Here is a 13,704-nt window from a genome sequence, read left to right on the forward strand (position 1 = left end):
TCATAAATGGAACTAAAGCCAATTATCTAAAAGATCACCGAAGAATAAGCTGTGCAGATTGAGGAGCTTACCTACATTTAAAATAAACTGCGTAAACAATGATTTCATTGCTTATCGTTTTTTGGCATCTCCATTTAGGTCCTATGGTAGAGCATTCCACGGTGCCCATGTTTATGAGTACGGAGAATGATCTGAAACAGGAGATCAGTAGAATGCAGACCATGAGACAGAGAAGATGGGACTGATGGATCAGTGGTGGTGGAGGGAGAGCACAGCAGTGGTAGTGAGTGTTCTCAAATTCGTATTTCTTTGTTATGATTGATTGCAAAGAACTACTCTAGCAAAAGGTGTTAGCACGCGGTACTCGTCGACTGGTAGACATGAACGCGTCTCTAAAAATTGACAACTGTAACAACTCAGCATCATTGATAAACAAATTTAACGTAACCTTCTGGCATAGCTTAAGGTCGCTCACCCTAGAATTGCAGATCCCTAACAAAGATCTAAAACCTATATCTACTAATTACTAGACAAAAGAAATGTGTTGATCCTTCAGAGATTTTGGAGCTGTCTTTGGGTGACTATGCCCCACACTTAATGACTCTAAGGCCAACTCTAAAGTCCATGGGCCCGATTCACAGAATGAACTTAAGACTCAATCCTAAACTTACTACTACTTTGGTATTCACAGAATGCACTTACTACTTTTGGCATTCGCAGAATGAACTTACTACTTTTGGTATTCACAGAAGTTAGGATTTTGTCTTAAAACAGACTTAAGACAAAATCCTAACTTAAGTCTGTCTTAAGTTTGTCTTAAGACAAACTTAAGACAAAATCCTAACTTCTGTGAATGCCAAAAGTAGTAAGTTCATTCTGTGAATACCAAAAGTAGTAAGTGCATTCTGTGAATGCCAAAAGTAGTAAGCACATTCTGTGAATACCAAAATAGTAGTAAGTTTAGGATTGAGTCTTAAGTTCATTCTGTGAATCGGTCCCTTTTTAATTAGAGAACCTGAAATACTCTGACCTCGACTTTTACTCTTATGGCGATGCGCATTATTAGTTTAACCATGACAGAAGCTGAAGTAAGAACCCATTCTTTTTCCTTTTTTGGCTGTTATACATCAAGAATTTATAGAGAAGTTCCTTCCCCTCTTCAACAGAGAAGACTCTTTGATACTCACATCTCTAAACTGCACCAGGCCCAGCTCCCCGAGCTCTGCGATGCAGGAGTATCCTGCCTCCACCTGCAGAAAGAGCTGTGTGAGGCACATCTCCTCGCTGCGAAACATCGACGCCATTTTTAGTAGCCGGGAGCCGCACCAGCGGCAACAGTCAGCCGGGACACAGTGAGATTCGGGATCCTATCTGGACGTTCTCTGCAGTGAATGAATCAGAAAGAATGTTAATAGAGTATCTTGTAATGTATGAACCTTTTTGGTTAACTGGAGATGGCAATGATAGAAAAGAAACATAGGGAAACTCTTAGAATTGAGACACAACATAAAAGTTAAAGGCAGACAGGCGAACAAAGAAGCTACAGGCAGAAATATAGACAAATGTCAACTGTGAAGTACACTGGAGTGCAAAGTAGGGCTGGGCAGAATGTTTCATTCTACCAATGGAATTTATGGAATTTGCTGACTCCGCGTTACTCTTATAACTCGGAGAACTGGCCAAATTCGGCAATCGCTGCATGGCAGAATTTTTTTCCCGCAAGACTCCAGAAATGTAAGTGGGATTTGGCATCCCCCAGCTAAATTTTCTAATACTGACAGTTGCGGGTAGTTGTGGTCAAAGGGATGGTTCTCGAGTAGGTTTGCTGCCGCTCAAACAGATTTTTTTACTCAAGTGGCAGCAAAATCAACTTGACTGGCCGCTCGCTTTTGCAGCGCGCATGGTGCTGTTCACAGTGTTTTTTTCAGCTCTGCTTGCACTACTAGTGCTAAATTGCAGTGTGAGGTGCATATTTTCTGCCCATTGGAGGAACTCCACAGAATCTCGCAGAGTTTTTATGTAACTCCGTGGAATTCTGCGGAGTGAAACTCTGTGAGTTCCACCCACCTGTAGTGCAAAGAGAAGACACATGAATGGAGAGGCAAAGAGATGATCCCCTCAACAGAATCTATGCTATGTGCTGGGTTTTGTAAAGTGCTCTTTGTTACCAAGTGGTATTAATGCACTAGTGTGAACTGCTTTAAGCCTTGCTCATTAGAAGCCATGGTTTCAGAAGCCTGTGATAAACAAGTCAGTCTGTGCGTAGACCTAGTTGGGCTGGAAGAGCATTCCACAAAGATGCCGCTTGAAATAAGGAAGAGTGCTCACCAATTTGACTTGTCTGTACACGAGACACAAGTACCAAGCTGACATATCTAGAATAGTGCCTGAATAGTGCCGGCTAAAAGCAGGGCCCTCTACTAGCAGATGACTATGATAATACCTTACGCTCCTTCAATGATATGATCTGGTACGCGTCCTTCAGAAACCTGAGATGATCACAACAGACCTTAGAATGGCTCTCACTAGCTTAAAACCAGTCGAAAGAGCCATCTCACGGAACTAGTGGAGAAGAGCACACAAAGACACACATCACATCCAAATTGTAACAAGTCCATCTTATGTACATACCATGTACCTCATTGCGGTCCAGTTTAGCAAATTATCTATCATAAATCAGCACCTATGTACAAATGCGTCAGTCATCTTCTCGGTTGATGTTAAATACCATGACTACAGTTCCTGCCATGTACCGTTTCTGCCTTTATGGAAGGCATTTAACTTTGAAATGTGAAAATGCTCGTCAAATAAAATAAAAATATATAAAAAGGAAATGCATATGTTTATTCAGCAGAAATGTGGCAGACTTAATCAAAAAAGGTTTGCATGTTTTCAACTTTCATTACGTGGAATATTTTGGGGTGTGGGCAATTTCACTGACTAAATTAAAATTTCGACCACCTGTAGTTTAAACAATGTGTTTGTGGAAGCGCCTTAAACACTGGAGCATTGTGCATTGTGAGATCCTGAGTTGTTAGCAGGTGGGTAAGTGAAAGTGTGCATTACTCCTCAAAGTCTTTTGCACTTTTTCGGCCTGCCGCATGTGACTACTCATGGGTTTCGATGCTCCTGGATGTATTTGTGTAGGTGATGATGTAAGTATCTGCCTTTGCAAAGGGAGTCGTCGAATATGGCACAGATTCCACTGAGCTGTGAGGCTGAGCATAGCCTTTGAATGGTTTGGTCCAGGAAGGTCTTCAAATTGTTTCGACCCTCAACCTTTAAGCCTCTCCTTCTTCAGGAGACAGCAGGAGGACGTGGTGTGGTGCTATCCTAAGGTACTGGACAATGGTTTCCTACATGATTCATAATCTATACACAGTGCTTTGATTTTGCTTCTTCTGTGCCAAGAAACATCCTCAAAAACGTCTCAAAATGCAGAGGGCTTTCAGATTTAAAGCCAGGACCAGTGTCAAATTAAGGATTTTGGGGGCTTCGGGAAGGGTCGGACTGGCATATGGGGCAATCAAGCAGTGTCTTAAGGGCTGGTCTGATAGGTCAGTGTGTGGAACTTTTATTAGGTGTTTGTGGGCCTGTTGTATGGCTTGTTGGACTGATTTTTACTTTTACTTTCCCTAAAATTAAAAATAAACATTGCCTGTAGGAAGCTCAATTCCATGCAATGTTCCATAAAAGTTCAAAACTGCCCCAATTAGCAAACGAAGGCTACTTTGTAGCTATCTGATTCAAATTATATTTTGGTGCCTGGGCCTATTTCTGTCCCAGTTCAACCCTGGCCCTGTTTAAGACTTATTTTGGGGACACCTGTAGGAAATACATTTTAATTTTATTAGCTGCTAATTCAAGCCTTCATAATGCCAAACAATACTAAAGTATATGCTAAACTCTAACAGGATCACAAAAAACTGTTGAAATGTCTTGCCCAGGACACAAAAAAATCCTTAAAATGACAGGGGGTAGAGAGACAGAGGTGAGCGTAGGCAGAGAGCGAGAGAAATTGAATAAATACGAGTCAAATAAAGAGAACGTTCGCTTTCCCAGGTGGACACATAGAAGATGGGGCCCTGGGCAATTGCCCGCTTTGCCCAGGCCTTAAAACGTCTCTGGCCAGAACTGGTAGACGGTGGCACCATGACATCTGTAGTTCACTTGAGAATTGCTCATAACTGTTAGCGCCTGCATACCTTAGTTCCAGTCCTACATTTTTATTTTACAAATCACCGTTTTCAGGTGTGTTAGTCCAATGTTTACAGTGTACTAAACTTAGAGCCCAACTCCCAGACTGCACTGGTATGTTGAATACAAGACTGCAAACGGGAAGTCCTGGTGACATGGCGGCATGAGCTAACGCTGGCTCCTGCCTCGGTTTCTCCTGTTGCTGCGCTCCATTTTCAGCTCTCCCTGGCCTCTCGGGCGCTGCAAGGGTTAACACCTCCTTGTCGACCGCTCTATAGCTTAGGTGCGTACATCAGCCATTGTATGCTTCAGTGAACAACTTCAGCCACCAGGCATAATTACATTCACCCTATGCTATGCCTGACCCCGTGTTTCCACATCAGGACGCCTGGGAAACGTGTTTCTTACAAATGACTTCAGAGATAAAACCTACGAGGTCTCAAAGCTGATTCGTGCAAGTTACACAGAGTTGGGGGTAGGGCAGGGGCGGCTCTAGGCTCATGGGGGCCCTGGGCAGGGAGAGTAGGTAGGGGGCCCGGAAGAGGGGGTCCGGGCGGGGCGGAGCGCACAGGCCAGTAAAGAGGGGAGGGGGTCAGGGTGTTTAGAAGTGGAACAGAGCCGGAGGTCGCCAAATCCCTGCCAGGGGCCACCACGCAAATATGTATCCATACTCAGAGGATTAATATATTAAGGATATATATTGGCGTGGTGGCCCCTGGGGTTTGGTGGCCCTGTGCAGGTGCACAGCTTGCACATGCCTAAAGCCGGCCCTGGGTAGGGTTACGAGATCACGCAATGTTATAAAGAGTTGCTAACTTGGCACGTGTGACACCGCTAGCCAGTCCTGAGCACGTGCACGAGAGAAATTTGTTTTTTTCATAGCGCCGACGTGGCCTAAAGACTTTAGGGCGCTTTGCACGAGGTCCCAATTACGTTACGCTACGTTTTTTGGGTTTTTTTGCACGGGAAGATTAAGGGCCAGATGTACAAATGTTTTTTTGCATGCGCAAATGGGTTTTAGACCCGTTTGCATCCGCAAAAAACCTGTGGTCAATGTGCTAATCTTATTTTGCCAGTTGCAAATCAATTTGCGACTCGCAAAATAGGATTAGCGACTTGCTATTAGGAAGGGACGTTCCAAGGGCGTCCCTTCCTAATAGCGATTCCTTAAGCTATGTAAGGATGTTTTGCGACCGCAATTGGGGTCGCAAAACACTCGAAGTTTACCTCTCTTCTCAGAAGGGTGGTAAAGCACTCACATCAGGAAGGGGTCCCCAAGGGACCCCTTCCCATTTGTGAATGCATGTGCAAATATTTTTTAAGGGTAGGCAGTGGTCCCAGGGCCCGTAAAAAATGAAGATAATTTTTTTTATCTTTTAAATGCATCCCGATATCCTTTAAGGAAAACGGGCTGCATTTTAAAAAAAACTGTTTTATTTAAAAGCAGTCCCAGATATGGAGGTCTGGTGACCCCAGCAGGCCACCATCACTGGGAGTGCCAGCTATTCCCAATGGGGTCGCAAATTGTGTTACCTCTTTAATATGCATGAGGCATGCAATTTGCGACCCAATTGGGAATCGCAAACAGTGTCTCAGATACTGTTGTGCATCCCACTTAGCGAGTCGCAATTTACGACTTGCTAATTGGCGGGTGGTACTTCTGGCCCTAAGTAACTGCCCAGAATCACAGGATGTTACACCGAGCACGAGCCTCCAACATGGTCAACTAGTTCCAAAGTGGGGGGCTCTGATGTTAAGCCACATCTCCTCACCTGCAGGGGCCCCAAATCCGGCCGGCACTTCAAAGCTCCTGACTATAAGGGGAAATCCCACACTAGAAGTCACAGAATCTAAATGAATTAGTCTTAAAAACCAGCACAGGCCGACTGTTTGGTCTACGACATATGACCGGCAGGTGGATCTAACGTCAGTAATACGTCATGTTTCCAGTTGTGGGCTTCCGTGCTACAAACCACTGGTTATATATTTGTTGGCTCAATTGAAAGAAACGAGAACTATCAAAAATACTGTGCTGGTAAGTACTGGTGCTCTAGGCTGGCTTCAGAAGTAATGTTATATAAATGAGTGTTCTTATCCAAGCTGGCATGGGTTTAAACTAAACCTAAGTGGAGTTTGTGGAGTTCCGCATAGCGGAACTCTGCTAAGTGCAAAAAAATTCTGCCGCATTACACGGAGCTCAGCGAGCTGCGTAGTTTCTTTAGATAAATGCAGTTTGCTGTGATTTTCAGTGCCAGGTGCTTGTACGCACTGTGTAATAATCGCAAATGGCATCATGCACAGCGCAAGCGGGCGCTGCTACCTTTCTGCCCCTCAAGTAGATTTTTACTCAAGCGGCAGCTTTCTCAATGCGGGTGGGCGTTTTTTCAACACGAGTGGTCGCGAGCATACGCGGCCACTCGCAATTGCAATGAGAAATCTGACGCCCGCGTTGAGAAATCTCGTCGGGAGGTTGATTCTCCACGCTCGCGCTCCCCAACTTGATGCTGACTATCGCAAATGAGGAAAAATCCCACCAGGAAGTGGATTTTCCTCGCTTGCGCTCGTCAACTTGACATTGATGAACGCGAGTGAGGAAAAAAACTCTGCTCCCCGCATAACGCGGAGTGCAGAAAACTCCACGAGCGGAGCGGTGTTAACCACCCAATCTTAGTTTAAACACATCCTCCCATTGACGTCATGGGCTGCCCTCCTGAGCAGAGCTGCACCCTCCTACTGACAGCACAGCACCTGCGCTCAGACATGCGTAGACTGTTAAGTTATCAGCACTTTACAATACCCCAAAATAAAATTAAAATAAAATGAAGTATTCCATCCCTCCCTGGTACGCTTCTGTTGATAGTTCTGCACCCCGATGAGCTCTCCCTCGATTCTTCATTTCAGAGGGTTGCACCACTGGTGCGAGGTGCCCAGACTGTCTATAGCAGCTCTGCTGGGAGCCTAATTCTCCCATTCAAAGTACATCAGCCCTACTGCGAGGTGCACTCTCTCTCCCATTCAAAGTACAGCAGCCCTGCTGAGAGGTGCCCTGACTCTCCCATTCAAAGTACAGCAGCCCTGCTGAAAAGTGCCCTGACTCTCCCAGTCAAAGTACAGCAGCCCCGCTGAGAGGTGCCCTGACTATCTACAGCAGCCCTACTGAAAGGTGTCCTGACTCTCTACAGCAGCCCTGCTGAGAGGTGCCCTGACTCTCTACATCAGCCCTGCTGAGGTGCCCTGACTCTCTACATCAGCCCTGCTGAGAGGTGCCCTGACTCTCTACAGCAACCCTGCTGAGAGGTGCCCTGACTCTCCCATTTAAAGTACAACAGCCCTGCTGAGAGGTGCCTGGACTCTCCCATTCAAAGTACAGCAGCCCCGCTGAGAGGTGCCTTGACTCCCCCATTCAAAGTACAACAGCCCTGCTGAGAGGTGCCTGGACTCTCCCATTCAAAGTAGAGCAGCCCTGCTGAGAGGTGCCCTGACTCTCCCATTCAAAGTACAGCAGCCCTGCTGAGAGGTGCCCTGACTCTCCCATTTAAAGCACAACAGCCCTGCTGAGAGGTGCCCTGACTCTCCCATTCAAAGTACAGCAGCCCTGCTGAGAGGTGCCCTGACTCTCCCATTTAAAGTACAACAGCCCTGCTGAGAGGTGCCTGGACTCTCCCATTCAAAGTACAGCAGCCCCGCTGAGAGGTGCCTTGACTCTCCCATTCAAAGTACAACAGCCCTGCTGAGAGGTGCCTGGACTCTCCCATTCAAAGTAGAGCAGCCCTGCTGAGAGGTGCCCTGACTCTCCCATTCAAAGTACAGCAGCCCTGCTGAGAGGTGCCCTGACTCTCCCATTTAAAGCACAACAGCCCTGCTGAGAGGTGCCCTGACTCTCCCATTCAAAGTACAGCAGCCCTGCTGAGAGGTGCCCTGACTCTCCCATTTAAAGTACAGCAGCCCCGCTGAGAGGTGTCCTGACTCTCCCATTTAAAGTACAACAGCCCTGCTGAGAGGTGCCCTGACTCTCCCATTCAAAGTACAGCAGCCCTGCTGAGAGGTGCCCTGACTCTCCCATTCAAAGTACAGCAGCCCCGCTGAGAGGTGCCCTGAGTCTCCCATTTAAAGTACAACAGCCCTGCTGAGAGGTGCCTGGACTCTCCCATTCAAAGTAGAGCAGCCCCGCTGAGAGGTGCCCTGACTCTCCCATTCAAAGTACAGCAGCCCCGCTGAGAGGTGCCTGGACTCTCCCATTCAAAGTACAGCAGCCATCCTCAGTGGTGCCCTGACTCTCTGCAGCAACCCCGCTGAGAGGCGCCCTGACTCTCCCATTCAAAGTACAGCAGCCCTGCTGAGAGGTGCCCTGACTCTCCCATTCAAAGTACAGCAGCCCCGCTGAGAGGTGCCCTGACTCTCCCATTTAAAGTACAACAGCCCTGCTGGGAGGTGCCCTGACTCTCCCATTTAAAGTACAACAGCCCTGCTAAGAGGTGCCCTGACTCTCCCATTCAAAGTACAGCAGCCCTGCTGAGAGGTGCCTGGACTCTCTACAGCAGCCCTGCTGAGAGGTGCCCTGACTCTCCCATTCAAAGTACAGCAGCCCTGCTGAGAGTTGCCCTGACTCTGTACAGCAGCCCCGCTGAGAGGTGCCCTGACTCTCCCATTCAAAGTACAACAGCCCTGCTGAGAGGTGCCCTGACTCTCCCATTCAAAGTAGAGCAGCCCCGCTGAGAGGTGCCCTGACTCTCCCATTTAAAGTACAACAGCCCTGCTGAGAGGTGCCCTGACTCTCCCATTTAAAGTACAACAGCCCTGCTGAGAGGTGCTTGACTCTCCCATTCAAAGTACAGCAGCCCTGCTGAGAGGTGCCCTGACTCTCCCATTTAAAGTACAGCAGCCCCGCTGAGAGGTGCCCTGACTCTCCCATTTAAAGTACAACAGCCCTGCTGAGAGGTGCCCTGACTCTCCCATTCAAAGTACAACAGCCCTGCTGAGAGGTGCCCTGACTCTCCCATTCAAAGTACAGCAGCCCTGCTGAGAGGTGCCCTGACTCTCCCATTCAAAGTACAGCAGCCCCGCTGAGAGGTGTCCTGACTCTCACTTAAAAGTAGAGCAGCCCTGCTGAGAGGAGCCCTGTGTCTCCCGAGGAGTGTTCATCCATCCATCCATCCGTCCAGCCAAGGTGTATTGGCTCTGAGTCAATTAACATTGAGAAAGATATTCAGCGCCTTGAATCAGTCAAGGTGGCAATGGTTCAGAATAAACTGGTATAACATAGCATAAGATGGCCATAGCTAACATAAGGGACTGTGCTTACCGTGGTCAGCCGGCGTCCTCTCCCTCGCCCTCAGTCTGCCCCTCGCACTGCCGCTGAGCAGAGGACGCAGGGACTGCTGCCTCTCCGGTGACACCAGAGCCCTCTGAAGCCTCGCTGCCAGGGTGTCTTGTTTTGGGAGGGACTGGCCGGTCCTCGCCAGAGATGGGAGAACAGCCTGGTTTCTGTTCGCTCTCCCCATCCCGTGCCCTCCCAGAGGACGAGCCGGACAGGCCGGGCGAGACTCGCCTGGTTCCGGCCCCCTCCGGGGCCTGGGACACGGGCCTGGCCGGGGCCGGCCTGTGTTGTGTCAGCAGCCGTGTGTTGTCATTAATAACAAATCCGCCATGCTCGCATGCACAGCAAGGTGCGCGGGACCGGGGTGTTTGCAGTCACAACGGGCTCATTGCTGAGTGGAAAACCACCAGCTAGCCCTTGAAATTCATGAAAGGTGTTATGGTCACCACCGCCTGGAGCGCCGGATCTCAGTGGGACGGCGCTGTGGGAGTTCAAAGGGAACCTGAAGCCGTGCAGTGAGCAGCACAAGATGGCGCGTCTCCTGCAGAGCGAGGGGGGCAGCCAACACCCAGGGGTCACCTCACTGATGCACAGCGGCCTTGGCAGAGCTGAGGGCACGAGGCTTCATTCATCGAGGTCACTGTGTCCTCGTGCACCGCTGGGGCCAATATCACACTCCTGGAACCAAGCAATGTTTTTTCTCTCTCTGCATCAATTATACATTTGTGTATACAAAGCACACGTTATATGGCTTATGTGATCCCGCTGACCAATGTCACGGGCACAGACAACTTCACTATCCTCTTCCATGACAGCGACACACAACTCAGACTCCGCAGGGCAAAAGTTCGAATCGAAGCAGAGGCATCTCAGCCTTTCATCCATCTGAGACTGGTGAAATGAGAATCACTGCGCAGACTAATAGGAAGACATTTTATTTACGATCATACACAACGGCAAAATCAAGTGTTGGGAAACAGAAGTTGATATGTTAAATAGTAAAACAACTTTTTCAATGGAATATAAGGTATAAAGAGGTAAGCTCACAGAATACAAAAAATAAAAAGTCTAAAACGTATTGAAGCACCCGTTATGGTCATCATGGAGTTATATAATCCCTTTTGGTTTCCGGAGTAGCGTGCTGCTCGCCGAAAAAGCGCTTCGACGCCTCGTCGGGGGTAGTAACCCTATATAAATGCAATTACAATACAATACAATACAATACATACAAAGCATAACTCTGAAACGTGCTGTTTTCTCCGGGATAAGCCTAGTGCTGTGGAGATAACCCCCCTGCTAGAATAGAGTACGGTGCACTGCTCAGTGGAGGCAGGAGTTGCCCCTTTCCCGAAGCCAGGCAACAAAACCAGTGGACAAGAAAGTGAGCCACCGAGGCGCTATGAGGGCCGTGCAGCTTCATTCGTAGAAGTGCTGAGGCACGTGCTGAGGCAGAGTGTTGAGGGCCTGCAGACGAGGTTGCGTTGCAGGGTAACAAGTGATAATTCCACACCGCCCCACACCATGCTGTATTTAGTTGCGAGGGAGCCCTACATCTTTCGCAGATTTAGAGCGCACTAGTTATTTTGTTTTTGCCTGGTTCTCAGGGTAGAGTCCGGTTGGTTAAGGCTAGTGCCTGCTTCCAGGGCCGTTTCAACCACATGGACACCGTTTTCCAGTTTAAAGGCACAGCTGGACACAGCCACAAACCACTCCCTGCTCCCCTGTTGACTCCGGGAATCCAGAAGGTGTCTCTTCCACATCGGTTCATAAGATACACAAGTCTGGCTCACCGGGGACCTCTTGCCGATGTGAACCCAGCCCCAGCCGGCTCTCTGTTGTACCCCTGACCTTGGGTCAGTAACAGATGTCCCGATGCACAGATGCTCTATTAACGGGATACTGGAGGCCTGATTCAGGGAGAGGATATTGACAGTCCAGTGTGTCTTGTTGCCATGGGAACAGCATCTGCCTTCAGGCACAAGGTACCCGTCTCAGCAATACGATAGGGACATCAACAGGCTTCGCAGCTTATTGAACAGAGTAGCATAAACTGGAATGGATGGGAGCCTGCACTGGACAAACAGACTTCCGCCGTAGTAATCTAGTGTGCAAAGTGCTGAGGCGGTGGACTCTTTCCCTTCTGGGACCAGAGTCGCAATGATGCAGAAAGCTGCACCGTATGCAAAGGGCATTGGGAGAGCGTGCAGAGGTTCTGGGACCGCCAAGAGCGCCCTCGGATGCTCGGTGGAAGCTGTCACTGGCTGCCCACCACGGTAAACGTATTCTTTGCGATGGCTGGAGCAGCCGCACAGCATGTGTAAGCAACCGTGGGAGACCCAAGGCTGGAGGGATGCCCCTTTTCTGACCCTCCACCTCTCGACTCACGAGGGCTTGTTTTGTGTGCAATGCAAGTCGCAGTGGTGATTGCCCGTCACAGTGCACCTGTGTGCACTGCAGAGTGGTCCTTTGCATTTGAACGTCAGCTGTGCTTGCTTTGGGAGTCTGCAGTCATTCTCTGCACCAGGCCCTGTATGTTTGCCTCCTGGGTCAGCTCTGTACTCCCTGAAACAATCTTTCTTACTTGGTGGAAATCCCATTTCACGTTTGAGCAACGAGTGTGTCTGGAATATTTCTGCGTTTCTGTGCTCTTACAGTTATGGGAGACTCGCAGGTGCTCTGCTTAAACACACTTAGCTTTTCACATTTGTTTCCAGGGCCAATGGAAAGCCAGGACAAAGGGCAGACATGTCACAGCATTCAGCCTGGCACCTATAGGCCGAGGGCAGTACAAAGAAGTACAGTAAACCCGAGACTTGCAATTTAAATTCTTAAGGATTCCCCTCTGCACTCCATCCGAGTGTTGAGTGCTGTGCCTGAAAGTGTGCGTTCTCATTATAAAAAAGATCAATAAAGTGGTATCAAAAATGATATCTAGAGTAAATGAAACTACAATCTGAACTTTCTGAAACAGGCTGTGTGGGGAAAAAAGTACTTAATTCGAATTTTTCTTTCTTTTTGATAAAAGATGCTTAATATTTCACGTTTGCTATTTCCATACGCTTGTAATTAGCGAGGAAAACAATGAACCAAGGTAAGTCAAGTAAGTTATATATTTTCTAAAAACTTGACAAAGTTCTGAATTAAAGAAGGCGTCATTGGGTAGGTTGTTTACGGTTTCTGTTCAGTCTAGAGGGACAGTTTATAAACACATTTCCCTTAGATCTATTGCATCTTACAAACATTTCCAGATGCCTCTTCTTACACTCTGTATTTTTCATTAACGTTTATCTTCTCTCAGCATTTAGATATCTCAAACACAAAATTATGCATATCTATATAAAGGATTGCATCATTTTTTGTCCCCTTAGTCTACTTTTCAACCTTTATACACAAGCGCCTTTATTTATTGATACTTATTGAAGAATAAACCTTGTCATACATATACTGCTTGATTATTACTCGCAATTTTCAGGTAACAGCTGCACGTATTAATTCCCACAATGAGGTGCTTTTAAGTGCAGTCCACGAAACCCAACTTCTTGTTGATGATGTGGTTTAGCTGAAACAACAAAGTCTTAGCAGCCTTCCTCGGGACATATCTGTTTCCTTCTTATACTAATGCACTATACAGTGAGATCACATTTTTTGCAAATATACATTAAAAATATTAATGATGACCTTTAAATATTATAATTTACCACAGTTAACATTATTCACAACGTAGGTCCCATTTGGCGAGGTCTCGGGTTTATGATCATCTCCCTCAGGGAGCTAGTCTTAAAGCTGGAGTAAATTCCACTCAATGTCTAGAAAGTGAGGAAGCAGGCTTAGCTTTGCCTTTTATCAATCTCCCCCCGCCCGCATCACCATATGTAATTATCCTAACTGGCGTATCAGGGCTGAATAAGGGGTCCACGGAATCTCACTTGGTACTCAAAAACAAATGTATTTTTTGATTGGCTAAGCATCGAAAGTTTTCATACAAGAATTCTGCTGATATACTCATGACCTGTAGGGTGGGATGGGTAGGCTGGAGGCCAAAAATGTCACTGTGTTGTGAATTTTAGGCCACCAAAAATAGTACAAACACTTTTAGATGGGAACTATCGAAGGGGGTCCCAGCCCCCGCGTCTGATTGCATTGTTGGGTATATGTATTGGATAATTGCTTTTGGGGGATTATTGCACTGC

General features: G+C 47.5%; 1 protein-coding gene across 1 annotated transcript in view; it reads right to left on the minus strand.

Moving 5' to 3' along the window:
* LOC144806652 (V-type proton ATPase 116 kDa subunit a 4-like) overlaps positions 1-9,638 on the minus strand; it is a 247,625-nt gene extending 237,987 nt beyond the window's left edge. The window contains exons 1-2 of the mRNA XM_078672994.1: positions 9,500-9,638; positions 1,188-1,382 (exon numbers count right to left, since the gene is read on the minus strand). Of these exons, the coding sequence (XP_078529120.1) occupies positions 1,188-1,304 (117 nt within the window). The 5' untranslated portion in view covers positions 1,305-1,382; positions 9,500-9,638. The remainder of the gene's footprint in view (positions 1-1,187; positions 1,383-9,499) is intronic.
* Positions 9,639-13,704: the final 4,066 nt, after the last annotated feature.

Source organism: Lissotriton helveticus, chromosome 1_1 (assembly GCF_964261635.1).
Source record: "Lissotriton helveticus chromosome 1_1, aLisHel1.1, whole genome shotgun sequence".
NCBI lineage: Eukaryota > Metazoa > Chordata > Amphibia > Caudata > Salamandridae > Lissotriton > Lissotriton helveticus.